The 27948-nt window shown below is 44.6% G+C and overlaps 1 protein-coding gene across 3 annotated transcripts; it reads right to left on the reverse strand.

Moving 5' to 3' along the window:
* Positions 1 to 60: 60 nt before the first annotated feature.
* Positions 61 to 27579, reverse strand: prickle1a (prickle homolog 1a). Of its 3 annotated transcripts, none has more exons than XM_037105975.1 (8): positions 27266 to 27579; positions 6579 to 6782; positions 4397 to 4510; positions 3420 to 3557; positions 3020 to 3223; positions 2638 to 2824; positions 1676 to 2545; positions 694 to 1556 (listed from the first exon to the last, which is right to left on the reverse strand). In XM_037105975.1, exons 2-8 carry the CDS (start codon positions 6765 to 6767, stop codon positions 694 to 696), a joined length of 2565 nt encoding a protein of 854 aa, XP_036961870.1. In that variant the 5' UTR covers positions 6768 to 6782; positions 27266 to 27579. The 3 variants fall into 3 exon arrangements, with proteins under 3 accessions (XP_036961872.1, XP_036961870.1, XP_036961871.1); XM_037105976.1 differs by lacking the exon at positions 27266 to 27579 and adding an exon at positions 11891 to 12276; XM_037105977.1 differs by lacking the exon at positions 27266 to 27579 and having other exon boundaries at positions 61 to 1556; positions 6579 to 6767.
* Positions 27580 to 27948: the final 369 nt, after the last annotated feature.

Genomic DNA, 27948 nt, shown 5'->3' on the forward strand with positions numbered 1-27948 from the left:
TTGAGGTGTGAATTTAATGTCTTTTCTTCATTCTTAGCACAGAAAAAAAAACACCACAAATCATGATATATAGATATTTTTATTACAATTATCATCTATCTTAGCCTTATATTCCAGTTTGTACATTTTTACAGATTATAATGGTTTTGCTTACAATACAGTGACCCATAAATACAATTCTCAACCAAGCCTTTTAATACACACAGTGTTTCTTTTATGTTAGCATTGGACAAGCAGGGAAGAAAACGCATTTGAAGAGATTGGGTCAGAGACAATTTGTTATTAAATCTCTGACACTCTCATGGGAAAATGACTCTGTACCAACTGCCAATAGTTAAATGTTACTGCCATTTAGGTACAAAGCATGTCATGTGCTCAAGGGTATAAAAATAGCCATTTTGTTTTTGTTTTTTTAATTCTACAATATATACATTAATATCTTCTCTGTCACAAAAGCACAGTTTAGATGGTGGTTTATAAATATGTGTTACTCTAAAACGCTTTATTACTCTACTGGCAATTTGTAATACCACGTTAATATTCAGCATAAGAAATTGTGTCTTACACAAACACCTTGATAAACTGAGTGCTGTGAGTTATGTTATAGCAAGCAGACTGTTTAAACAGTGGACACAAATGGCAGAGGTGAGTGGCAGAGCATTACCCAAAGCTGTGGATAAGAGTAATCACAGTTTATGAAATTATACAGTTTTTCCCCTTGTGCCCCTTCTTCTTTTTGGACTTAGTCCTTTGGCCATAAGGAGGAGAGGACATGCCTGCCACAGGGCTGGGCAAGTCATCAGTATAGTAGTATCTATGGGGCCTAGGCTGAGGAATGGGCTGACCTAGGAAAAAGCCTTCTTCCTCAGAATCAGAGGAGGAGGAGGAGCATGTGGAGCACCAGTCATCGTCATCCCCATACAGCCCCATGAACCTTTCCATGGCTGGGCCTTGTAAGCCATAGTCTGACATGGCAGCAGGACTTGGATGACCACGGAAGGCTTGGTGCCCCTTGGGGCCTAGACCGTTGCCTCTATGGTCCACTTTGTAGCACATTTGGGTCCTATCTTTGGGCAGCAGGTTAAGAGCATTGTCAGAGCGTGACTTGCGACTGCGATGTCTCCTGTGGTGGTGATGGTGGCGACCAGAGTTAAGTTCTTGGCCCTGCTCCTCGAAGTGATACACTCTCCTGCGAGTCCGTTCACTCATAGGTGGTTGGCGCACTGGGAGATCGCAGTAATGGCCATTGTCCACCACATCATCAGAAAATTTGACTTGCTGCTGCCTAGATTGTGAACGTGTCCTCCTCAGGGCAGGCACATGAGGTTTGGGTCTTTCCTCTGGAAGGGGCAACTGCTCTTCCTTTGAAACATGTTCCTCCACCTCCTCCTGCTCAGATGCAAGGCTCTTCAGGGAAGTTGCACTTCTGTGTAACATAGAAGAGTTGAGGGTTCCCATATTACTGGTTTTCTCACAGTCTTCGGTCTCCAGTTCATGGAAACCTTGCAGGGAATATACCAAAGGTCTGTCTTTACTATCACCATCCACTGAAGCCCCTGGAGAGGAGAGAGGGAAATTATTAAATGTTTGCACATGGACTCAAGACTTCAAAACCAACTATTGCCATCACATAAAAGATTACTTTCACAGTATCTGATCAATCATTTCTACCCACCGGTAATATTGGAGAGTGCTAGTGAGTCCATAGAGTCTCTGACACTCTGATCTGTCTTCTTGAACTCATCTGTGATACATTCCAAGGAGTCGTTATACCATTGTGGCTCCTCTCCTTGGAAGCCTCCTCCAGCCCCATGATCCAGTTCCAACTCTTGGATCTTTCTGCTGCTGGCTGGGCCTGGATGGCTGCCATAGGCTGAATCCCCTAGCCCATCCTGTGACTGGGTCCAGTACATTTCTGCCTGGTACTTCTTACTAGCCAAGCTCCCCCTTCCTCCTCCACCACCACTGCCAGCTTTTGAGGACTCTTGCTTTGACTTTACATCTTTTTCAGAGATCCAGAAATCGGTGGGTCTAGAGTCACTGGCTTGCTGGAAGACCCCATGTTCCCCAAACTTTAATAGCAGCTGGGTCATGTAGTCTTCATGCTCAGCCCATTCTTCCTCCTGGTCCTCAGGTGCCTCCGCTTCCTCACCACGCCCTCTCCAGAAATGCTCATCAGATAAGTTCATGTGGGCAGGCTTGTTGGTCAGGGTGTCATCAGCATTCCCACTGAAGCCAGGGAACCTATAGTTGACAGAGGGTGAGAAGAGGAGCGACTGTCGGCATTGGTCTGCCGAGCGACTGCTCTTGCCCATGCGCACACTGCGGCGGGATTCACGTGAGCGCGCTGACTGAAAAGCTGAGTCAGAGGAATCGGAGGCATGGACATCTTCCCCAAGACTGCAGGCCTTGGAGCAGTAAATGCGGCCCTGGTGTGGCAGGAAGGGGCAGCCCAATAGGGAGCTCTTACACTGGGCACAGCTGAAGCAGGTCTCGGTGGCATGCCAGTGTAGCCCATCATAGGTCATCTGAGCATGATCAACACCTGGAAAAGGGGAAATGTTGAGATGGTTAGTAATAGTACTCTAAGGGCTAGACAACCATGACAGGTGTTTTATTGTAAGAAAGTTATCTTACCAATATGTTCTCCACAGGCCTCACAGTACTCGGCATAGAGAGACTCAAAGCAGCCACAACAGTATGGTCTGCCATCCTTCATGATATAGCGCTGCCCCCCTAGAATTGTCTCGCATTCAAAACAGGAGAAGTGCTTCATGTGCCAGTGGCGCCCCTCTGCCTCTGTGCACTCATCAGCGAAGATGATCTGTAGACAAGGATATGTACTGGATGAGACGCAGACATACAGCCTACATTTCCCTTTCTGGCTGAGACAGTGGAAATATAAAATAAATCATATTGCTATCCCAGAGGAATTTGAAAGACGATAAAACTTCCGACTCTGGATGTTTTTCCTTTACTACAATGTTTTCTCTCAGTATTTCAGTCTTGTGGTTTTTACCTCGTCGCAGGCTGAGCAGCGTGGTTTGAGTAGCTCAGCGTGGTGCCTTCCACAGTGGATCTTTCCATCATGGTAGAAGTAGATCAAATCCACCAGCAGTTCGCTACATGTAGAGCAGGCGAAGCATGCTGGGTGCCAACACAGCCCAGGGCCTGCCCTTGAGGCGAACACTGCCATTTCTCCACCGCTGATGTTTTCACCACACTGTAATATGCAGACATTGTTGATTATAACATCCTGTAATGACTCTGAAATTGTTCTTTAGCTTAAGCGCCCAAATATTCTGTGATAAGATTCTCTGTACTTGAAAAGGTTTTTGGACTCTGAATTAGAACAAAACAAAACATCATACCACAACTATCCCAGTCCCCGGAAAATAATACACGCAAGACAAACTTACATGCTCACAAATGCTGTTCAGAAGATTGCGGGGCAGCAGTTTCACTGTACCCCTCCCTAGTGCTTCCTTCTTCCTCTGGACACTGAACATAAGTAGCTCCTTCTTCTCCTCCTCACTGAGGGACTGGCAATAACGCACCTGAAACGAAATTGATAAATTACGAGTAAGAAGATGATTTAATACTGCAAAAAGAAAAAAAAAGTGCTAGTTCAAGTGACCTTTTCATTAAAACACCCATTGAGAGATCCAATTGCAAGTCTGTTGGTCACTAATAAAAGGTTATAAACTTAGGTAGGTATGAAAGAGGGCAGAGTGCATACCAGAGCATGCTGAACAAAGGCAACTCTTGACCCCAGCTTGCCCTTCCTACACCCCCTACACATCTCCACCCACAGCCCCTGATTGAGAACATCATTTTTACAACAGGCCTTTTTGATGTTTCCCAAAGCCTTAACAAGAGGGAAAGCAGACGTTTACACAAACAAGGCCTGTGTTTAGAGTGAAATCAAGAGGACGGGCAACAAAGGGAGAGAGACAGCCAAGTCGAACCGTGGTGCCACTGCGGTGGTGGCATCACATAAAGCCTCTTTCAACCGGCGTCCCTCTCTCCCGCTGAGCAGTCCTCGTAAAAACCACTGCTATGACAGGAATCCTGCTGGTGGGGGCTCCTGGCAAACATCATAAAATCATCAAGTCAAAAGTCACATTGTGCCCACATTACATGTCTACAAGATTGTGGAACAAAAAAATCCCCTAGTGTGATGTCAACACGAATGCCAAGGGGCTCACATTAGTGGGATGGCATGGAGATGGTGATGTTGTTAACGCTGTGGGTTTAGCGGGTAGCAACAGATACGGCTACTCACACAAAAAAATGGAGAATATCTTTTCTGCAACTGTGGTGTAAATGAGAGGACCTGCTGGGATGCATTTTTATGATGCTTGCATTTACGCACATGCACACCAAATATTCTCACCTCATTATCATGTGGGGGAAGTTGGTAGAGGAGCTGCTTGATTCTAAACTTCTCTCCCGGACTGTTAACATAGGGGGTCTTATCCTCTGGCAGACAGGAGAAATATAACTGGACCTGGGGAAAAGATGGCATCGAGCATTTGGATTAGACATGGGAACACCTCAAGATAAGGGGCCAGGGATTCGTTACATTGCTGAAAGACTTTTAAAAAAAAAAAAAAAAAAGCAAAAAAACACATTAAGCTGAAATGAAAGGTTCACTGAAGGCCCACACAAGACAAATGAAAACCTTTCTAAATTATATATTTTCAAGCATGTGCGGTCATGAATCTGAACATATAGCGGCGTTTTTGCTCCCGGGGACGTTGAGAAGCTTTTTTTAAACTGAAATGTTCATCCGTGGGATTGCAGCAATATATTATTGTTATGATCTTGGACAGAACAGCCCATATTTATGAATACAAATTCTTTTCCAAGGAACCAGAGAACAAACACATCAATTTGGGATGAGACACATTCTGGGACAGCTCTACGTGAAACGTATGGAAGACTGACTTTGTGGAATCAAAAGAGTTTGCTTGTGTTTTCCTGACCCCCAAATCTGCTTTAATCAATCAATGATCCCATCTGGACGATGATCTGACAACAAGAGGAATAGTTTTCTTCATAAATCTGGACTTAACCAGTCAAAACAGGTCAACAGGTCAAATCAGTTTAAAGATTGTATTTTTCCCCTCATATGCTCGTCTCTATAGGGACAGGACAAAGCAGCCTGTCACAGTGGCACTTTGACCCTTGGGGCTGACCACTGAAAACTAAACTTTATGAGGATGGGGCTATTACAGCAGGCCAGATAAAGAGGTGGGTTGTGCTCGTCTTGTGTGTTGGGGGGGCTTCCTGCAGCTTTAGCCGTCTAGAGGGGGTCTAACAGCAATTTACCCTGACAATCAACCCAACGTTTGCCCCCCACCATAAATTATGCACATTTTCATGCTGCTATTACCCCTCATCCAGCTCCCTAGGGGCTGGGGAACAGTCAGCTATGACCCAGGCCCTATGTGCTTCTCCACTGTAATGATGACCCATAATACACGGCCCATTCAGGGCAATGGCTGCAGTAAAGACATTACAGTTGACCCATGCATTTCCAAAACAAAAGGCCCCGCATGTTTGGGATTGAAGGTTTTCTTTTGCTGTGAGGCCGTCTTTTTCTTGCCCATCTCCCCCCCCCTCTCATTACTTCCATGTGTGTTGTTTAACAAGGGAAGTGGGATAGAGAGACATGCAGAGGAAGAGAGAAACGCAGCCAGAAAAGAGGGGAGAAAATGCAGCAGATTTGGGAAAACCGCCACATCACACTGTCTGCCCCACGGACACAACTAACAGCTCTGCCTGTGTTTGCGGAGGGGAAAGCTTGTTAAAAAGGCGGCCTCTCGATTCCTTATGTTGCCAGCAGCAGAAGCCTCGACCCACCAAGTCCTTCACTTAACAGATCCCTCATAATCACGAGCAGACTTTGCCATGCCGCAGTTTGTAAATAAAAGCACACACATCCTGACTGTGAAGTGGCTGCCTGGTAGAGCCTGACAAGTCTGCCTCAAACAAAGGGACCAAGCAACAGTTTTATGAAATATATTGTCTGCTCCCATAGGTGCCATTATTCAGAGACCGTAGTTGGTATGTTATTCACCAATGTGCTGAATAGCATCTATCTGGGCCAAGCAAATGGGCTGGAAGGGAGTTAAAATCAGGTCAGAGCTGTTTTTATTCACCGTCAGGAGGATACACCATCATTCGCAGTGGTGACTTGGGGAAATAATGGTTGTGAACCAATGAAAAACGTACCACAATTAAAGAGAACAATATCAAGCTGTAAGTTTTCTTTGTACGGCCTAGATTCCCAAAAAGTTGGGACGCTGAGTAGAACATACACATTGAGATACTAATTGGGACATGAAATTGCAATTAAAAACAGTTTAAAGACAATAAGTTTTACCTCATCAACTTCTCAGATTTTTGTATATATGTGCTTATTTTGAATTTCATGTCAGCAACAGGGGGCAACAAACAGACTGGGAGAGTTCTAATGCACAAACAAGGACAGAGCTCACTTTGGAACGCCTTCATGAATTTCATGAATGGTCTCAATGAGAATCAGTCCATCCTAAGCGTGGTTTGCTCACCTGTTCAGGTCTAAGGCCGGGCGGTACCCAGGCGTACTCCTCCAGTGCACAGCCAGAGTCATCATCGGAGGTGGAGCTGCGCTGGAAGCCAGAAGTCAGCTTACTGACTTTGTGCTCCATCATCAAGTCTCGCTGGCGTGCCCCGCCCTGGAAGCCGGCCGCCGACACTGCCGCACTCGCCAGGCTCATCAGGCGCTCTTTTTACTAGACAGGCGAAGCAAAAAGAATGGAAAAGATGGGGGAGAAAAGAACGGGGGAATTGGGGTGAGGATAGGAGGCGGAGAGGGGATTGAAACAGACATAAAACAGAATCTTGGTTAACAAGCCATTGCATCAACCAAATCCAACATAATGCTATCCTCACACCATCTAATCCAGTTCTCTCATGTCAGTGCCATTCCGCTGAATCTTAACCACCGGCTGAATCACACCATCACTGTCTCTTTCATGAGGCCCACAGCCCCCTTCAAAAGCCAATTATGGTATCTGAGCAAGCTTTTCTTGGTTTGCTTCTGGTGATGAGTCTACTTCATAAAGACACTCATAAAGAGGACTGTACCCTTTCACTGCTGTTGTGGTGGCAGTTAAACATGTGCCCTCCTCATGTGGCTTTTGAGGATGTAGAGACCATTAGGAAATTCCAAAAGCTTCATGAGGTGACGTCCAATCTCATTATAGTGACAACAACAAGCAGTTTGCTATTCATAACTACACGGTGAATTCAGAGTTACTTATATGTTTGCCTGGTCTTGGGCAGTGTTTCAAAGACCTCACATTCCTTTCCTATACTGTAACTCAGTTTGCCATCAACTTAAAGAGCAAGAACAACACCAGGCGCTGCCTGTTAAATCTTTAGGTTTCACCTTATCTCTGGAGCTGAGGTCTGAATGAGGCAGCCTGTTGAGGTGCTACATCATACTATGTCCCAAGAGGGGCCACCACGTGGGATCTGATGCTGGTTTGATCAGTTGAGCCTGTGGTCTGTATAAACACAGGCCTGGCCTTAGACAGGGCCACCATATGGGGAATGTCCACAATCCTGCTCTGTCCCTTCATCTCTGCTTTTTTTCTTTGGGCTGTTTGTTTTCCAACCTGCTGCAGTGAGTGTCTGATCATCCTTTCATCTCTTAGATGGACAGAACAGTGCCAGACAGGTGAAGTAGTTGGACAGGGAGAGATGGATAGATGGATGGATGGATGGAAGGGGTCGACTGATACTCAGTTGGACATTGACAGTGCAACAGAAGGAGGAAAATAAAGCAAGGGGATCAAAGACTGGCACAGTGTTGGCCTATGTGTGTGGTGGCCATAGTCACTGATACTTTTCTGCAGATCTACATGACTGTGGTGGTGCAGTAGTAAAAAAAGACAGAACAAGATAAACAAGGGCTCAGCTTGATAAAATAAAATTTAAAAAAATCACTTTATGCAGTATGTATCTAAAGCAACTTTGGAGCAGCTGCCATTGCAGGCACAAATGACCATTAGAAGTTAATGGTTGCACAAGAACAGACGAACCATTGAGTCAGCAAGCTGATTCAATCAAGTCTGTTACATTGATCTAATGTTTGCTAACATTAGCTACAATGCTACTGGTCAAACCAAGGCAAGTGAGGCCCCAGCAGCAAAACCCCATAGTTTATGTAATAGAGCAAGATTTCACGTTATTGCTTTTGCATTATGTGAGCTACATTTGTTCTTTTGGAAACTGCATCACTTTGAGTCAGGTCTGCCCAAAGTGGGGCCCGTGGGCCAAAGTTGGCAGTGACATTAAATAGAATTTTCCTTTAAAAAAGTAATAATATTTATGGTGTTTGATTCTGTTTGAGGGTAAAAAAAACTGCTCTATAATATGTGTTATTTTTCATAATCTTTACGCAGGAAGTGAGTTAAGGAACGGTTCCAAGTACCATTTTGGATCTGAACAATACAGTGCAATGGGTTTTTGCTTTTGGCCCCTGACAAACCATTAAGTGTCAATGTTGTAAAAAGGGAAGGGAAAGGGAAAACGTTGCACGTCCCTGCTTTAAATGAAATATTAGCATCAAAAAAACAATGTGACAATCTGGGGAGTCAGTTTTCTTGTTTAATGTGCCAAACTCAGTTCAAGTTTGTGAAGCAGCTCAAATCTAGTAGCTAATCTTGAAGACTCATCAGTTAACAATTAAATCACTTCATCCCCTGAGCTGCCGTAAGCTCTGCAGGACCAAGCAGACACAGAAATGATGAATGTGTGTCCAGTTGTGGTCATTTCTCACAGGCCACGGGCTCTCGCTGAGATCAAATGGGAGCCCAGCCAGCGTCCAGCAGCCTGGCCCTTACACCACCTCCCCCCCCATGCCTACACCCCCTATGGTCGACAAGGGCGTGGAGGGCCGTGGAGAGACAGCTGAGAAAACCAGACACACTCGAGTGCGGCCTTTGAACACCGGCGTGACAGTAGAGGGGCCTGAAAATCTGCGCTCTCTCCTGGAATGATATATATGCCCGGCTGCCCCTGGGAGTGTGCGGCTCCTATGCATGCATGACGAGGGAATGCACATACTTGTGTTTAAGCGTGCAGGCATATAGACACAGCAACATAAACACCCTGTCAGAATCAGCTGTATGCATCAAGCTTCTCTGTCAGCGACGACTCTTTCTGAGATAGCGGCGCACGACACCCTCACGTGGATGATTTACTGCTGCTCTCACGGCATGCCAAGCCAGGGCAGCTACTGACCATTTATATCAACTCGTCTTCCTCAAGGACAAGACAAGCCCGCGTGGCCTTGCTACTGCCAGCGACTGGCATGCCCTGCAGTAGATTCATGGGCTTCTTTTGGCATTTGTTGATTGTACGACAAAGTGTCAAGTCAGGCGGATTGGCTTATGACACGTCCCATTAAAGCCGCCTGACGTCCCGAACAATGGCACCTTTGTGAAGGAATCCACTGAAGGCCTGTTCCATCAAGAGCCTGTTTATCAGCCTTTAAGTCTTTTTTTTTCTCTCCTGAAGATGTGGTGTGTTATCTCCTCATGCATGACAGTTAAAGCCTTTAAACCCAGATAACCTGTCTTCAGATGAGAGACGGCGAGAAACGAGACACTCTCCTGTTCTTTTTCGCATCCATTGACTTGCAAATGAGACCAAAATAACCTGCAAAAATGTGGCCTTGTTTGAGAGCGGGCTTGGGTTTCACGTGGGAGATAGCTAACTATAGGCAGGTTCCGTCAGGAGACTTTCACACTCTCCCGACTTTATCAGGCACAGACTAACGCTCGCTCGTGCGCTACATTTGTTAGAAAGATGTTTGCTTTCACATGTTGGCTGAGCCTCCGCGAAGATGTATCACACAACCAAACCTGACTCACAGGAATGTCAGGCTTGATCTTAGGCCAGGCCGAGAAAGAGGAATAAAGAATAAACATGACTTGATGTTCGGCAAAGCCCCTTCCTCACACAACCACCATCTGCTTGGATGCTAATTTTTCCCTTGGATGTCACGCAGCTAATTTCCTCTCTTTCCACTTTGCTTCCCTAACTTTCTGAATGACAGAAGCAGCAAGCCAACTAACCCAACCAAGCTTATACTGACTCGCTCGCCAAGTCACTGACTCATCACTTGTGCTGGATTTTTAAAGTTCTTCTCCCAACGAGGGGCCGATTGGTTTGTGAGATTAGTTTTGTACTCCCCCCCTTCCCCCCCGCACTGCCCTCCTCCCACACTAGCCAGACCCCTGCAGTCCTGAATGTTTAACAGCCCCTCACTCTTTTGTAAAGGTGCTTGTTAACATGGCTTTGGGAGCTGCAGGCCTGCATATCTCGACTGATCTGCCCACAGAGTGCCAGAGGGTGGTGGTGAGGCTAAAACGGGGGTGGGGGGGGGGTGGACTGACATGTATGAAAATGTTAATGTGTCTCTTTCAACAAAAGAGAGACGAAGTAAGTCAAGGCAGGTGAAAGAGCAGAGCTGGAACAAACGCTCGCTTTGAACAGTTTTCAGTGAGTCAAGTTTTTCAAGACATCCCACAAGATATTCTGAATGAATGAAGAGCCCTGTCTGGTCAAAGAACATGCACAATGGCTACGATAGTCTTGTGAACAAGTACATTCAATAAGGGGCAAATTTTTCACCCCTAAGAAATCACTTTGCAGAATACAAACCCCACACAGGACCAAATACCATGACCGACCAATCAATATTTCCATCAGTAAAACTTTTATTCACTGCCACTTTAACCAGAGTCCCCCCCACAAAAAGTCCAGACACTGGAGCATTGGATTAACAACCCTTGAGAGAGTGCACAGGAAAAATAAGCAGCTTCTGGTCTGAATTACTGTCTATATTCCACTAGGAAGTGGATGATGGACATGCACACAACCCAACACAGTGCTCTCTGTCAGTCTGGACCCGGACTGACATGTTTAACTTGGCTCACGCGAGGTCGGCATTGCAGGACAGGCTCGACTTGAAGAGAAAAACAAGATTTTCTGTTCATAGGTCCCTGCTTATTTGAGCTCGAACTCAGACAAATCTGGTTCTGTGTCTGACAAGACGCGCTTCAACTTTAGATTTACGTGGCATATTATTGCGCCCTCGTATCCCAGTGTACATAAATAACTTCACATGACTTCCCATAAACCTACTGAGATCTGACAAGCAACACTTTGGATTAATGGAGTTTCTGTCTGCGGAAGATTCCAAATCCAGTCAGTTAGGCGTAAATGTTGCTCGAAAGTCTGAGCGACGAGAGAGCCAGAGAGGAGCTTGTTTTTGTGCAGTGTCGAGGTGATACATGGCTGGAGTTTGGTCAGCTTATTGAGGTCTCTTTTTCATGGACGGGGGAGTGTTTTTCCAAGACCAAATGGATGGGAGTGAGATCCCCGCTGAGATCTACACTATGGGGACCACCTGCATGCGCTGGCCAGACTGAACTCAACACACACATGCTGCCGTCGCATAGCAGACACCAAACACATTTACATAACAGTGTACTCAGTTTGCAGTTTAAGGGATCAGCTCTTTGATTGTGAAGATCTAATATTACACTGGGGTCCAGGTGTACATGTGATGTGATGTATGTCATCGTGGAAAATGCAGATGAATAATTAAACTGCTCTCCCATTAAACTAAATAATCCAAGAGATTTCTGAACTCTGCACTTCAGGAAACTTGTTCCATCTAGCAGCAGAGGACTTTCAGAAGTTCAGGATGAGTTATGATGCAATGCGTTAACATCTCCACTTGTTCAAATGTTTTTTTTCCTGTCAGTAAAAACAAAGCAAATTCCACAGGACAAAAAAAACAAAACAGATTACATCTTCTTACCTCAGCGTAGGCCAACTCTCCTGAGGCGAGCAAGAAAAAGGATCTTATCACCACCAAATCCAGTCCTAGATTCCTCTCCAGCCTCTGGGCTCCATATCTACGCAAGATCCTCAGAGCTCTAATTCCAGGACAGAAGCAGTCAGCCTTCTCTATCAGTGCTGTCAGCGCAGTAACAGCCCATATCAAAGCTAAGACTGTAAAAAGCCAGGGAGATGTCTGTCTGAGTGCGTGGGAGAGAGTGTTTGAGAGGGGTGTGTGCTCGTGAGTGTGTACATGGAGCAGCTCAACCAGATGGTCATCCCACCCTTGTCTCACTCACTCACCCTCCACCATTCCTCCTCCTCCTCCTTCCCCCCCTCCCAACACAGCCCTCTTAACCTCAGCCCGGCCCCTTAACCCTCAGAGCAGCCACTCACGGCACAGGCTCTCCTCTGCTGACCCTCCCCTCGTACTTCAAACGTTTGCTTCCAAATGAGAACCACCGGTAGAGCTCCGGCTCACAGGAACTGCACTTTTAAGTAGCACATCAGTGATGGCGGAGCTCGTTTTTACCACACCAACCGCCCCGTCTCCACAAGAGCTTTCACATGGCATTCCTCTTTCTGCTTCCCTATCAACAGCTCAAAGATGTGGGGAAGGTGGTGAACAGTTACAGTCAGGCTTCGGTCTATCTGGTGGTTTGCCTCTCTCCTCTTTCGCGCGCGCTACAATGTCACTAAGTTAAAGAGAGCCATCTGCTAACTACGGCTTCATGATTACAGAGTGATTGTTGGGCCGAACGGACAAAAGATGCTTTATTTATCCTGCTGCAATAAAATTACTTCCTCTTCGGCCCAGCCTCACATAACCCTTCCTTGTAACTGAGCATGATGTCAGCAAGTCTATCTGAGGCCATCTAAGAGGCCTTCCGACACATGAATCACACAGGGCTTACACAAAGAAATGACTTAAACCACAAAGCTGTTATTATCAGCTTAACGTGTCTGAGTGAGCGTGAAAGATGTCCGACTTTTTTCAGCTCAACTTTGATTAGACAAGTGCACAATGCAGCTGCATTATGGGAATCTGTGCAGTCACAGTGTAATGCAGTGATACAAGAAGTCCTCAGGTCCTTTCCTTAGGTAAAAGTACTGATGCCACATGACAAGTGAAAGCCCCTCAAGCAGTAAAATGGTCTTTTGTGTATGTTGCATTCGCCTGCTGTAGTTGTTAAAGGCCGAGCTCATTTGAACCACTTTGTATAACGTTGGGGAGTTTAACCTACAGCAACGTGTCACATTCTATGAGATCATCACGTGTGTTGTGTCGCTGTCCTGTGAATACTTCATATCTAAAAAAAGTCAACTTTTCATGGGCTCAGAAAAAAACACTGTGTCTTCAGCTTTGTGGCCATGCACCAAAGATGGTTTTTAAATAGTTCATTTGGCTAAAGAAGTAAGATGATTTCAAAAAACACAAACAAGAATTCTGAAAGTCTAATTCATTGGGAGAGGCACTGGTTTGACTATGAACTGAAGACTAAGTATAAAGTTGAACAAAAAGAAAAACATTAGAGCAAAGTACAAGCAGGCTTGGAGAGTGACAGAATACATGTGAGAGGATGATGTAATTAGGACACAAAATAATGTATTCTGGTAAAGTTAGAAAAATAAAATATGTAATTAGATTATAGATACATTCAGTAAAAAATGGGGATTACTAACTGGATTATAATTTTTTGTCTTTACTTGCAAATGTTTGGCATTGAACCAGTCCAAAAGTATGAGAAAGTTATCTAGTTACATGGCTTTAATATGTGATTCTATGTAGTCCAGTACTTGGTTAAATGTAATAAGTTATGTTCCATGACTAAAACTAAATCACCAACAAGTTTGACAATCATGTTGTCTTGTCAATATTAAAGCTAAATGTCACAGTTTCCGTTTCCTCGGATGTTTTGATTGTTGTTCAGGCAAAACAAACTATTTTAATAAATCAACTTGGACTCCGGAAACTTATTTGGCAGCCCTAATTCAGCTGTATGTATCTTCCAATCCAGCACATGAAAAACCTGAATATTCAATGTCTACTAAAGCAAACTTTCCACAGAGGATCATCAACACACTGCTGTCTTTGGATAATATCCAAGCTTCCTGTTTGCCTTTACGGCGTAGTGGTGCTATAGGACAGGAGCTAAAATTACAGGCGTGTTCCATGAAGCCTACATGTACATATCCGCCCATCCAGTGAGCCTCCGCAGAAGGACGCAGTTGACCTCTGCCTCTCCTTCACCTCTGCAGGAATGTCAGAACGCGATTCTCTTCCTGTTGCCCCCAAAAAACAAAAGTGACCAGTTCAGGTCAAACTCTGGCAGTTGCACCTTTTGCATGCTTTTGTGGCTGTTCGGTTGGAAAGTCCAAGTGCTACTTTCTCCCGAAAGGACATGTTTTACAGGGGAAATAATTGTGTGTAAGAGAGGAGAGCTCAAACGTCCATCCTTTTCAACACAAGGTTTTGCTGCAGAGGGTTAACATACTTTAAGACTGTAAAACAAAGCAGTAGAACGTTTTATTGGGAGGTAAGGAATCTATTAAACAGCTAGAATTGCCTTCTTTATTATCATTTTAGCAGCTGCTTAATTTTGTGGAGGTGACGTCAGGGTGTAATTCTGTGAACAAGCACACATGCGTGAAGCATTTACACTGCGGGGTTTTTATGTAGAGGCTGATATAACAAGGTTCACAAGGGTTGAGACTATTATGTAGCAGTGAAATTGTTTGAAAGAAAGCCATACAAATGGAACAAGCACTACAGAACCGATACGTTGAACTTAGTCCAGCCGAACATCGCTGTCTGCCTGCTGACTGGTCAAGAAAACGTTCTGTAACCCTTAAAGAATCAGCCAGAAAAGAAGGGCAGAAAGATTCCTGCTCAGCTCACCTGCACATGACTGACAGCATGAGAGTGATTGGCATTTACTCCATCCTCGAGCCTGCCTACACACACCACACATTCGCACCATAATGTGATGTGAAATATCAGCGTGGGTGGTGAATGCTGTCATTTAAATAAATTAAAAACAAGCAGCTTTTATGGATGGATATTCCTATCCACCCAACAGGGGAAGTTAAGGGAATGTATCTAAAACAGAAAAACATGTGACTGAACAGACTGATGATTGACGCTGGAGGACTTACAGACGTCTGCACGGTCAAACTGCCCTATAATGGGTGTGTGGCCAAAGCCATTGTGGCAGCCAAGGCCAGAGTGGAGAGGCGCCCCAAACCTCAGGCCTTTGTAGCGGTGCCAAAGACTCCGCACACCGATCGATTAGCAATTCTTAGAGGGGAGGGACGACATACACAGCATCCTGCCTTTGAGAGGGGCATTCATGAAATGCAAAGCTACAATGGTAAACTAATCTAGACAGAAGATGCAGAGCCCATTCAGAGAAAACAGAATTGTTCCTGATTTTTGGGGGGTGATTACTACAATTAATAGGTTATTTCTATAAAATGTCCCAAACGTTTGAAAAATGCAATTCACAATTTCCCAGAGCCCCAAGTTACATCTTCAGGCTATTACTTCTGTCCAACCAATAGTCAAAAACCTAAAGACTCTTCACTTAATCCTTGTTTTATTTAACATAACTGATGGGGAGAAGCAGAACATAATTACATTTAAGAAGGTGGAACCAACAAATGTTTCACATTTTTGCTTGAAGAATTACAAAAACAATTAATCGATTATCAAAAAAGTTGGAAACTAATTTTCTTTCCACTGACAAATTGATTTATTGGCTGATCGTTGCAGCTTAAGAGTTCAAAGCGTAATCGGTGGCCTTTGACAATGAACTAAGCTAAGGACAACAACTCAAAGGCGTCTGTGGAACATCTTTAGTCTCTCCTGTATCAGAATATCCCAACGCAGAATATCCCAACATCCCAACGCTCATTCTGAGATCACACAACTCTAAAGTTAGAAGTCGCTGGCTGCACAGTTCAAGGTTCGTCCTCAGATGGTTGAATAATATTAAGTTGGACAAGTCATGCATCCCTGACCTTTGACCTCAGAGAGCACCAGATGACCCATAAATCTATGGCCCCGGGGTCTTTACTGCTCATTCCCCTGTCATAGCCACAACGATCTGAACAGCACCTCACACCTGGTCTGCACCTTCTCACCGCTGTAAAAAAAAAAAAAGAAAGAAAGAAAGAAAGAAAAAAAAAGCGGTGAGGTACTCCATGACCAGCATGCCCCGACAACGACAGGACGGGGATGATCATCGTCAGAACCAACGCCCGACGATAAAACTGCATTCTTTCCTGGTCCGAGCACGTCCTTGAAGAGGGGGACCCGTAAAACAAAGTGTCTAGTCGAAGCTGCACCTCGCGGTAAGCATTCAGAGATGGATCCAGCATGTTTAAATGAGACAAATTTGAGTCCCCAGAAATGCCATAAATTGGGGCAAAGGGAAGGTCAGTCTCTAACTCACCGTCACTGATGACCATTGTTAAGAGCAGCTCTCACTTGTTTGTGAGCTACCTTATAAAAAGTAGGCATTCTCAAGGTTTAAATGACCTGCCAGCGGGTATTAGCAGGACACAGGCCAAACAAAAGCCTCAGTTATAAAGGCCAATAAAAGCCTATCACTCTACTGTAAAAACAATCCTTTTTTACGCCTTGAAAGAGGGAGGAAAAGGTCAACTGGTGGAGCAGTCAGCGCATTGATATTGACTTAGCTAGATTGGCGCTGACAAACTCAGGTCAGACTGTGGGCCTGTCAGCCCTATAACCCTCACATAACCCCTTTTACTGTTTTACTTTGACACACCGGAGGCAGCTGAGGGCAAGGCTTCGACCCTAGCTTAGTTTCTGACGAGAGACCTTTGTAGAAATTAAAAAGGGAAATATCTGATCACGTGACACTCACTAAAGTGTCTCAAGAGCGCTGAGCAGGAGAAATCAAGATGAAAAACGTGGAGAGGATTCGAGAAATGGTAATGAGATACGGTTACATGTGAACTTCTCAACTCCGACTGAAAATCTAATTTTCTGTCTTGCCAAACGGCAACAACAAAAAGGTCATAATCCATAAAAGTCCATAACCAAGCCGTCTGCGTTTCATTATCGAATTACAGTATGTAATGCTGCTGAATAAAACCAACAACTTATTACATGTTCAGAAGATGATGTCAGTCTGGATGGCTCCGAATTCATGGAAGCAATCAACAAACATAATACTTATCAGCCCATTTATTTCTGCTTTATTTAATTTGCTGCAGTGTCGACGTATGATGTAACACAACACGAATGTCCAGTTTCCACGGAGTCGCCGTGACATAACGCCGAACAAAGCTTGCGGTGTCAGCACAACAGATTGCTTCCCCACTTTTTTTTTTTTTTTTTTCAAAAAATACACCACTGTCTAACCGCTTCGCCAAACATCGCAGAGATGTACGATCAGACCAGCTCATATTTCACCCTCAATCTGACACCCTCTCACCTAGTTGTAAAAGCCGGACCTCATTGGGAACAATGGGAAGTGGAGCGACAGAGCTCCTGGGGCTATTAAAGGGAGGAAGCCCCTTTATTTGAGGACACTATAACTCAACAAAAGCCTGTGGCTGTCTGCACACAGAGCGGGCCGAGGATGAATGAGGCTGCTCTTACACCACTCACTTGCGCTGACAAAAGCGCCGGATCAGCAAAGGCCGAAGCCTGTCATGTGTGGTCCCCACGGACAAGCTGGGGAGAACACAGACATGAAAAGGTACAAACCAGTCCCACTGACACCTCGAACCAAAGAGTGTAACCGACATGTCTTCATTTGCTCCATCATTTTATTTCTTCACTTTCCTTGAATGTTCGAGCTTCACTGTGAGGAATAAATGTGTGCGCAGAGTTTGATGCTAGAAGGCTGCCGTCATGTTCACAGCTGAAACTTTTCTCTGAACATGATTTGTGACACCACATATAGTTTGTAAGGTGATGACGGGGCATCATTTATAAAGCGGTTGTACCGTCAACTGATCTCAAGCAAAAACTTATGCAAGTGTGAAGTAGTTATTTATAAAAGCTGACACTGATGAAATGTATCTTCTGGATCTGTATCTTATCTCTAAGCACAGTTTAGACTTCATGTAAATGAGCTTCCTGCTGGTCGTGTAAGGGTATTGCAGTTTGGGATGACTACACATCTGAGCCTGCGGTGAACTGTGCATGAGCTCTGTGAACAGTTTGCAGTGGCCTGTTAGATATCCAACAGACGTCAGCAACGTGTCCCCGAGCCTCTAATCCGGGGCTTTTTATCAGCGTGCTCCAAAAACCGCGACAGGCAAGATCGTGGCTAAAATCAGGTGGACCACTTGAAGCCTTCAGTGCGCATACACTGAGAATTGTCTTTCCAATGAATTAGGAGACAGCAGCCGGACTTGTGAAATTAATTCTTAATGAAAGTAAAGGAAAAGGTGTTGCTTCAGTGTTTTTTATTCAGCAAAACCATTCTCATGTATACCTTTATACATGTGTGGAGGCGATCTTTCATTTTTTTTTTTTCAGTGACCAGGAAAACGGTCAGCTTTTCCATGCCCTGTAAAAAGGTCCGATCACTCTTGTTGAAACAGCCCCCCGCCCACCTCAATGTCCAGGTCTAACACTTGTGACCCTCAAGACTCAACAACATTTTCCGCTTATGACATCACACTTTCAGAAAGCCCAACTCACACACCACTTAAACCTCACACCTCACACATCTGGGCTTTTCACCTCAACTTCAACTAAGTTCAACCGTATACCCTTCACATGGCAAGAAAACTATTTCCTGTGTGTTTCCAGCCCCCGGGGCTCCAAACGGACACATGAATGAGACCGCGGTAACAAAACAGGCAATAACCGGGCGTGAGCGCTATGAGCGAGTCAGTTTGGAAGGAGAGGATGTCGCCTGAAAAAAAAAAAAAAAAAATACAGAGAAAGTTGGCAATTCCCACAACTGGAAGCATTTTCGTGCAGCTTCAAAAGGCAAAACCGTGGAATCCAACAATACGCTGAAACAGTTAAGAGCTGCTCAGTCAGGATCCCACTAATGATTAACATTCCTGGAGAAACACTCTGTTACCGTCTTTTTAGAGCGTTCTAATTAAACACATGCTCCAGTGCCACAGCACAGAGGGAACTCTGACGACTGAGAGCGGGGATGCGTCTCTCCAGCTCTGCTTAATTGGACACAATTTAAGTCATTAAGGTGGTAGTAAAAAACAGCAGAAAGAGCCGAGGAGAGGCCCAATGATCTCCCCTGCAAGGCTCCCTGCTGCTCTGATGTTGTTGACCCTTTCACCTCCGCTACAGAAAAAAAAAAGATCTAGACCTACTTTCATCATGAAATGTCTGATGGGAGAATAATGCCTATACCGTGAAAATGTATTGATACCGGTTGTGCTGCGTATGTCTGTGCGTCTGAACAGGACAAAGAGGCTATACACGTATGGAGGTCCTACATCGTGGGAGGCAAACCTATATCTGATTAGCTATGCATCTGTGTTCCACATTGAGTTGCCTTTCTCTGCGTTGATATATTGTCTATAGATGTATTGCTGAGACATGATCCCTTTTTTTGGCAGCTGTAATTAGGTGATGGGTGGGAAATCAGAATGGAAGTGTTGGGAAACAAATGTGTTTATTTAACTCTTTAAAAAGATTGCTGGCGTAGATTGAAACATTCATCTTGTCTTGTCACCTTTGTCACTTTTTGCACTTGTTGTACCATCGCAGGTCCGTTCAAGTATATCAAACTGCAGTGGCGTACTCAGATTTGTTTTAGGGGCAGGGAAAAAAAAGAAAAACAAGTAAGAAAGGCACCACATGTAAGAGAGGGGCACCAGCGGGCAGAAAGTTGTGAAGTATACATGGTGAAGAGAGTGCACTTTCGCCCCTGCTGCAACATCCACCAGTGGCAAAGGAAGATGAATGAAGTTAAACATCCCAATGTGGTTCAGTGTGGTTTGTTGGCTGCTTTGGTCACAGAAGAGGCCAAAAACTTCATTTTCATGTTCTTAAATATTGTAGCCGAGGGTTGTAAGCTGCTTATAATTACTACGCTCTGTAGACTGAACTGAGGCAAGGCAAAACATTTATTCCACTCTCTGTTTCTGTACCTTTCACAATAATTTGGGATATTATTTCTACCTCATCGATGCTAAATACCTATACGTTCAAGAGGAGTGTCTGTGTGTTTGTGTGTGTGTGTGTGTGTGTTCGTGCGCACATACACACTTGTGTATTCAGGACTAGCGAGATCCAATCTGAAGCCCTCTGCAGGCCTCACTCCAGTTTGTCAGATATACAGGCCAGACATGGGGTCAGTAGTGCCTGGGATCTGTGTGCGAGTGTGTACGCGCGTGCGTGCGTGTGTGTGTGTGTGTGTGTGTGTGTGTGTGTGTGTGTGTGTTTTGGCGCGGTGATATGTGTGCAGTGGAAAAAAAGACACAACTGGCTTCCTTATCACCCCCCCAAATTAAGGATACCAGTCCTCCAGGGCTGATTTTATTCTTAGAAACCTTCCCTGTAGTGCGTCTGTTTCTGCCAGCATCAGTGTGTTATTTTTGGAGCTGCTAATACTGAGGTCACTAATGACACCAAAACCAATTTTCAGCATCACCGGCCAGGGTTAAGGAACATGTGACAGAGCGGGAATACATGCTGTGTGTTATAATAATAACAATAATAATAATAATAATAATAATAATAATAATAATAATAATAATAATAATAATAATAATAATAATAATAACAGTTATTATACTTTTCCATAAAGTCTGAGATGTCTTTTTATTCAAGTTGTATTACTTTCCAGGACCATAAAACATTCTCCACGAAGCTTCAGATGTGTGTTTGCTCGCAGACAGGACGCAAACGCACAGATGTGCACATCTGGTGAGCCACTGCTCTTGTTTTCTTTGGGAGCCCAGCCCCTAACAGGAAGACAGCGCGAGCACAGCAAACACAAACCCGACTCTTTGAACTGGCCTCTCACTAGGAGCTGCCGTCAGGTTGTTGTGGCCAAACGAACCTTTTCTGAGTCAGCTCAGTGGGCCCATTGTGGGCCTCAGGCTGCTGCTCCGCAAGACATGTCCTCAGTTAGCCTTTGTCAATATTGACCCATCTGTATGTTATCCCACAACACCTACCTTCACTGTGATGTATGGCTATTTCCAACAGATAAGAACACATTCCTCGGCGTGGAGAGATGGACTATAAGAGATTGCGAGGTAGCAAATACTAAACATAAATCAAGTGATAGTGAGATTCATAATAGCTGTCTAGTCTCACAGTAAGTGAGGAGATGTGGGAGAATATGTTACAATAGAAAAATAACATTTAAATACCTTTAAAAAAAAAAAAAAAAAAAAAAAAAAAATATATATATATATATATATATATATATATATATATATATAGAGAGAGAGAGAGAGAGAGAGAGAGAGAGAGAGAGAGAAACAGTTGTTTTACTGCTCAATACCTAACAGGCTGTCATTCAAAATAAGGCATCCTGAACATATTTGCATTATTTATGTTGAGTTACATTTGAGAACAGAAACTGACACACAGTATGTTGAAAGCTAAAATGTATGTATTTGGGAGCTTATCTGCAGTGCTTAAATCAAACATCAGTCATAAGTGATGGAATTCTTTTTACAAAGAATAAATAGGGTGCCACAGTGGCTCGGCAGGTGGTGCATGCATCCCATGTGTAAATAATAAATAATGCTTTATGAAACTCACTACTGATGACCAAATCCCATGTAGTTTGCTATCTTTTAAATACTACACAAGTGCACTGAAACATGCATGATCTGAATTCATTGTAGGTTCAAACTCTGGAGTCAAAAAAGCTTTTCTCACACAGAGGGCTGTGAGTCGGTTCTACTAATGTAAATGTGCATCACCTCTGAAGGAAAACGAACTTAATGCTTCACATGAAATGAAAAGGGATGTCGTGTTTAATTATTCATCTTAAGCATGCGCTGCAGTATATATCTACTGGTGTACAGAACTCAGGCTCTCTTTAGATGGAAGATCTTGTCAAGGAATTATCTTTTTCAATTCGCAGTCGTGAAAAACTCCTCCAACGAGACACAAAGAAAAGAAGAGGCTGTTTAAATATTCTCCCCCAGGAGGACTGGTAGAGGATAATGTATTGATTTATTGCTCCGTCTTCCTGCTAATCCCCTTAATGATGTATTTTGAGAGATATTTTAAACGACTTATTATAAATTCAGCAGCGCGCGATTTGGGAATACGGCCAAGCTCTTAAATTCGTATGCAAACCTGATTAATGGTGTAAAACAAGACAGGATCCGACTTTTTAATGAGTAAATGTTCTGAGAGGGACATCCTGGCAGGCGTCCAGCGGCTGTCCCTGCTGTCTGTAACTGTGACCTTTCTGAAAAATCTCAGGAAATACCTTGTTGTCAGGCCGAGAAAAAAAATAAAAAAATCCCTCGCCCTGCAGAGTCCACATTTAAACCCCGCTGACCTTTTTCCATATCATCCACGCTCACTGACTCCACCCCTGTGACAATGCCAACAGAGCTGGAGGAACAAGAGGCACAGGAAGGGGAGGGAGGTGTGTGTTTTGCATATTTCCAGCTGTGGGTCCGGAAAGCTCTAACTGAATCCCCTGTTGTGTCGCGGGGGAAATGAGCTGGGCTTTTTTAATGACTATCTCAGGCTAATATGTTTTCTTTTGCCCCAGTCCTTGATGCTGCGATCGCTTGGATGGATCCCTATGGATGTGGAGGACGGAGGAGAAAACACTGCTCTACGGCAGGCGGCCACGACTCTCCAAAAAAAAAAAAAAAAAAAAAAAAGCTGCTGACACTTGGCATCTCCACATCTGTTATTCCCCTTTATCATAGACAGACATGTCGATAATTGCCACTTTCGTAGCGCTCACTGCTCCGTGGTTATTATGCAGTGCTCATCCAGAGCTGAGCATCATGCCTATACATGGTGGTGATAATGAAACATGTGTGTCGAGTCTGACTTTCATCATCATGGTGGTCTGATGGTTAGTCCCGCAATTACGCCGTGCGGTTACCAGAGATCTGCCGGGGCATTAAACTCCAGTGTGAGAGCCAAACCCGTTTCCCTCTAACATCATCCTGCAGCTCCTAATAAACAGAGTTGTGCCTGGAAGCGCTAAATCACTAGCTACCTTTAATCACTTTAGAATAATGCCTAGCATGTGGATCCAATGTGTGCCACTGCCGCACGCAGAACCCACCGACTCTCATACGTGATGCCGTTTGAACCACATGGCATGCACGGTGTTATAGTCTCTCGCGCAGACAACACCATCCGCAGGGGTTATCTTGATCTCGATCTCGACAACCGCAGATGTAACAGTGCCCTAAATTTGACCATCCAGGGCTGCCGTCCATTCGGCCTGCCCCAGTGACCACAGAAACAGGGACCACCGGGCGTTTAAACAAGCCATACTTCATCCAGCCTCCTGCCAACCTACCACAAACAGTTTACAGTCAGCGTGCTCTGCTCTCTGGAGTTTGTCTATGGCAACCCGACTCCAGTGCCACATCTCCCCGTCCACAGTCATGAAAGACTGGCCTCCTCTGACAGCTCCTCACAACACACGGCCCTGTGCCGCTCCGCTTTTAGCCCTACTGCGGTGAGCTGCACCACGTCTGGGGATAAAAGGCTGCCAGAGTGTTTGGCTTGCAGGCGATTTACACGGACGCGAGGGTGATTCATTCTAGCTTTGCACAAACAGGCCTCTGTGTACATTTCGCTGGTACTGGGCCTTTTAAATCAACACTGGGGAACGTATACACACGCGCTCCGGGACCTACATTCTGCTCATTCACACTCGGCTGGTCTTCTGCCACATGCGCACACTCTCCGACACCTACAGACAGTCACACACACGTATAGGTGAACACTTTGTCTCCGTTCATCTGCTCCTCTCAGAAAAACAAGCACACACACACACACACACACACACACACCAGGACATGCCCCACTGTTTATGTCTGAGACTGGCTACATGTCTGTGATTCGTCTCCTCCTCCACCACTCTTGCTGTACACTAATGCAGTGGCACTGAATGTGCTAATGTCGTAGCTAGCTTCTCCAGTTGAAAGGTGCATTATGAAGTGCTTTAATGCTGCCAAGTCCTGAATCCTCCAGTCTCTGAAATAAACCATCGACATATCATACATTTATTAAAGGGTAACTCCACCTATTTGCACATTAAAATGTGGTGACAGGTCTTGGGGGGCACTAATGCATATGTGAAAAAAGTGGAAGTACAGAGGAAGCTGTATGTATTCTGAAAAAATGACTCCAGTAATCTCACTCAGTAGCTGAGTTGAATTGTGGGTAATGTAGCCACCTCCTTTTGAAAAGGATGATATCTCTCGTTGTGCTGAATCAATCTTGTTTTTAAGGGTGCAATTTGGAAGAATTTTAGTTAAAAACATTCCCAAATGAACGAAAGTTACCAACATAATGTGAAGTATAACTTTTCTGATGCTGCAAAGATACCTACTGAAATTAGCATGCTGATTAGCTTAGCCACATCCTGTCCAGGTCCAGAACCCTTGTGCTAGCAATGTAACAGGGGCTTCAAGCTCTCAGTCTGGATGGCTGACTGCACTGCTAATTGAGCTAACTAGTTAACAGCAGCTACAGTTAGCAGCAGGTAGCAGTGAACTCATGTGATACATTGCTTCCTAATTCTTTTGACAAGTAGTCAAGTGATTGTTACATGCTGCATTTTCAAAATGTCTATAATGAGTCCAGTGTTATGAGTGTGTTGCTTTTGAAAGCCTGGCACATATATTACCCACAATGCAACTTGGCCATGAGTGAAATCAGTGAAGGAAAATTATCAGATTACATTCAGCTTCCTCTGGATCCACAAAAGCCATCTGTACTAGTTTTTAATCACATAATTATTAGTACGCATTACTGCATATTTGAACTATGCAGTAAGTGTTTGATAATTACTTTTTTACCCTTCAACATGTCAAATGGGTGGAGATACCATTTAAGTGCGCACTTCCACGTGTCAAATTGGCCGAACTTATCAGAACCATGTCCTGGACTATTTCTGATGAGGCTGTCTATTTCAGCTCCTGGAACAAAATGTTCCTCGGGTGTTATGATTCTATTAATGGCACCTTTGATTCACTTTGACGGTTTTGGAAATGAGACGTGAACAAGCACCGCGTGACATGTGGAGCTGCTCCCAAGACACCACTTTTAAATCATTTGTTCTATAAATAACTTAACTTTCTCAGAGAATTCTCACCTGCAGCAGATCAGTGAAAGTAGAGGCTCAGCCCCGAACACATGCCTGGCCTGCTAGATCATCTAAACATTAAATAACTGCAGCTGTGAAGCATGAGATCCAGAGCTCAGCGGCGATACAGTATGTCGATCCAGCCAATAACATTTGCAGTTAAAAGTAAATTCAATTCATTGATTAGAATGTGTATGAGAAAGCAGAACTTGGGTTTTCGCTGGCTCTCAGATGTAGGCCAACATGCCCTCATTCTCCATGTGTGAGCACAGGGTTTAAATGAAAGAATAGGGCCTGTGTTGAACAGCTTTTTGAACAGCTGTTCTTCGCTCAAACTCAATATTCTTTTGTTTGCTTTTATTTTGGCGAAAATAAGAAACAGTTCATGCTGTAAAGACAATGCTTTCTGTGACTCCAGGGCAGAGCAGGCGTCAGCCTCTATTCTAGCCACTAGGTGACACCACCACCTTGGTTCTGTGCTTTGTCCTCCCTGTAGCTCCACCACCGCTCTGAATACTTTACCCTCCTCCTTTACTGGCCACTGTCCCAAGAGGAAAATATATAGATGAAAGTGAGTGACCAAATTACAAAATACCTCCTGTTGCAATTTCAGAACATGTTTTGTATCTCTGGTGAGATACATTTTGACAGTACAAAAAAGGAAGAAGGTTCTGCATAGTGTCAGCGATGCTGCCTCAAAGTGTTCCAAGGTGGAATTTATTTTCTTTAAAACCCCTTTTTCACTTGCGTTGTCCTGCAGTAGCTCATATCACTATCACACTATATCCACTGTACACAAATGGAGCGATCATGGCACCTCCTGAGTCTCTCACCTAGCTGTCAGGACTTCAGGCTGAACCGTCCTGAGCACCCTTGTTTTTGTCAGCTGTGGCCATGGTGACAGATTTCAGGCCAGTCTGACTCTGTGTCTTCTGAGCCAAGTGGGTTTGTCATCCTGTCAGCCCCTGAGAGGGCTATGCACGGGATTTAACGGCTCATAGAGATGTTTACTGTGCTCCAATGAGAGCACAATATTGTCTCAGGCTGTGAGGGTTAAATATAACAAGCAAGTGCTCTCCTGTGCCTTGCAGGTCTAATACTTTGTACCACAGCTGTGATTGGAAATGTTTGAAACTTGTTTCATGCAAAGGAAAAACTTTATGGCTTTACGGTTTAGCTCTGTGAGAAGTTCCGCAAGGACCGATGAATTCACTGAAGCAGCTTGCAGGGTTATTTTTATTTTAAAGAGCTGACTGCACTGGGAAAATATCCATCCAAATATGCCTTTTACGCTGACGTTCACTCTTAGAAAGCTTTCACCACGTTTTTGTTTCTTTTGTTTGATCAGAAAACAAGGAAAACTGTTAAACATCTAAACCATTTCAGGACATGATCTTAGGTTTGGTCAGGATGTGTGGCTCCCATCTTTTATAGTCCATTATGGTCAAAGTGAGAGTGACTTCTACTGTATGTGGACGAGGGGGTGTGCGACCACATTCTCCCTCACTCAACAGCACTCTGACAGCTATGGAGTCCTGCAGTGGCGGACAAGCAGCGGTCACAGGAGCGCAGACCAGTTGTCACCAAAGTGACAGGCGACAGCTGAGTCCATACATCTGGAGGCCCCGGGGACTCCACACTTCCACCCAGCCCACGTCTCTGACCGAGTTTTTTTCAGCGTCAGAGAAAACGAGCTCGCTCTGGCTTCACGCGCAGGGGAAAGTGAAACGTGCCTCTTTGGTGATGTTGATGCGTAAAAGCGCAAAGCAGCATCGGAGGACTGGAGAAGTCAAGCCAGTTTTGATGAGTTTTAAAGTATCCAATGACCACTAGGCTCTTCGGAAAGTCTCTGTCGGTGCAAATGATGGAAGTTGTCTTGTTTTAAGTTTTAAAGAGGTCGATTTGATACTATACCACTGCACCATTTTGAGAGCGATAAACCTGAAACTAAGTCGAGCCACAAGATAGGTACAAATAGACCGGAGCAGCAGTGGACACAAAACTGGACACACTCTTCAAATTAATGTGCAAAACTGTTTTTTTTTTTTAATTACTCAATCGCTTGCTCCACTCACCCCCAACGCGTTCAGTCGCGGCACACCGAGTATCCAGAACCAGTATTCCTGAAGCGAGAAAAACGACTCACGCTGCGTCTCATTGGCATAAAATGAAAAAAAAAAAAAAAAAAAAGTCCAGCGAGGGTGCACCACTGCGGCAAACAAAGCTTTGAACCCCCTCCCCAGAGCTTGTGCAAAGCAATGAGCTTTAAACTCCAGATTCTGGCTGCATCGGTCTGGTCTGGTCTGACTTCTCCCGCTGTCACCACATCTCACTGGAGCGGCGCACGGTGCGCAGTGTGGCGCTCCTCTCGGCGGCCACAGGGAGATGACATTAGCGTTGCTCCCTGCCCATTGGCTTAAACGAGCAGCCCCCCCACCAATCCTGGAGAGACGGTGTGGAGCACAGTGGACAAACGCTCCTGTGAGTTTAACTCCTGCCGCTGCCGCTGCTGCAGTGGGGAATTTAAGCTGCTTGGGTAATTTAAAGTGTTTGAAAACTATCAAGTGAGCTAATCTTCCTCTGTTGCCTTGACCTATAGGCGGGACTTAGCTTACCTTTGCCTTTATATACCCTATACAAGAACCCCCAAAATACTTTTAAACTTGTTTCTGTGTCTTAAATTTTACCCACAATTCAATGACAAAGACTTGATGTCCTCATTTCAACCTCCAGCCCCACACACAGCTCAACATGGGTG

Source organism: Acanthopagrus latus, chromosome 8 (genome assembly GCF_904848185.1).
Source record: "Acanthopagrus latus isolate v.2019 chromosome 8, fAcaLat1.1, whole genome shotgun sequence".
Lineage (NCBI taxonomy): Eukaryota > Metazoa > Chordata > Actinopteri > Spariformes > Sparidae > Acanthopagrus > Acanthopagrus latus.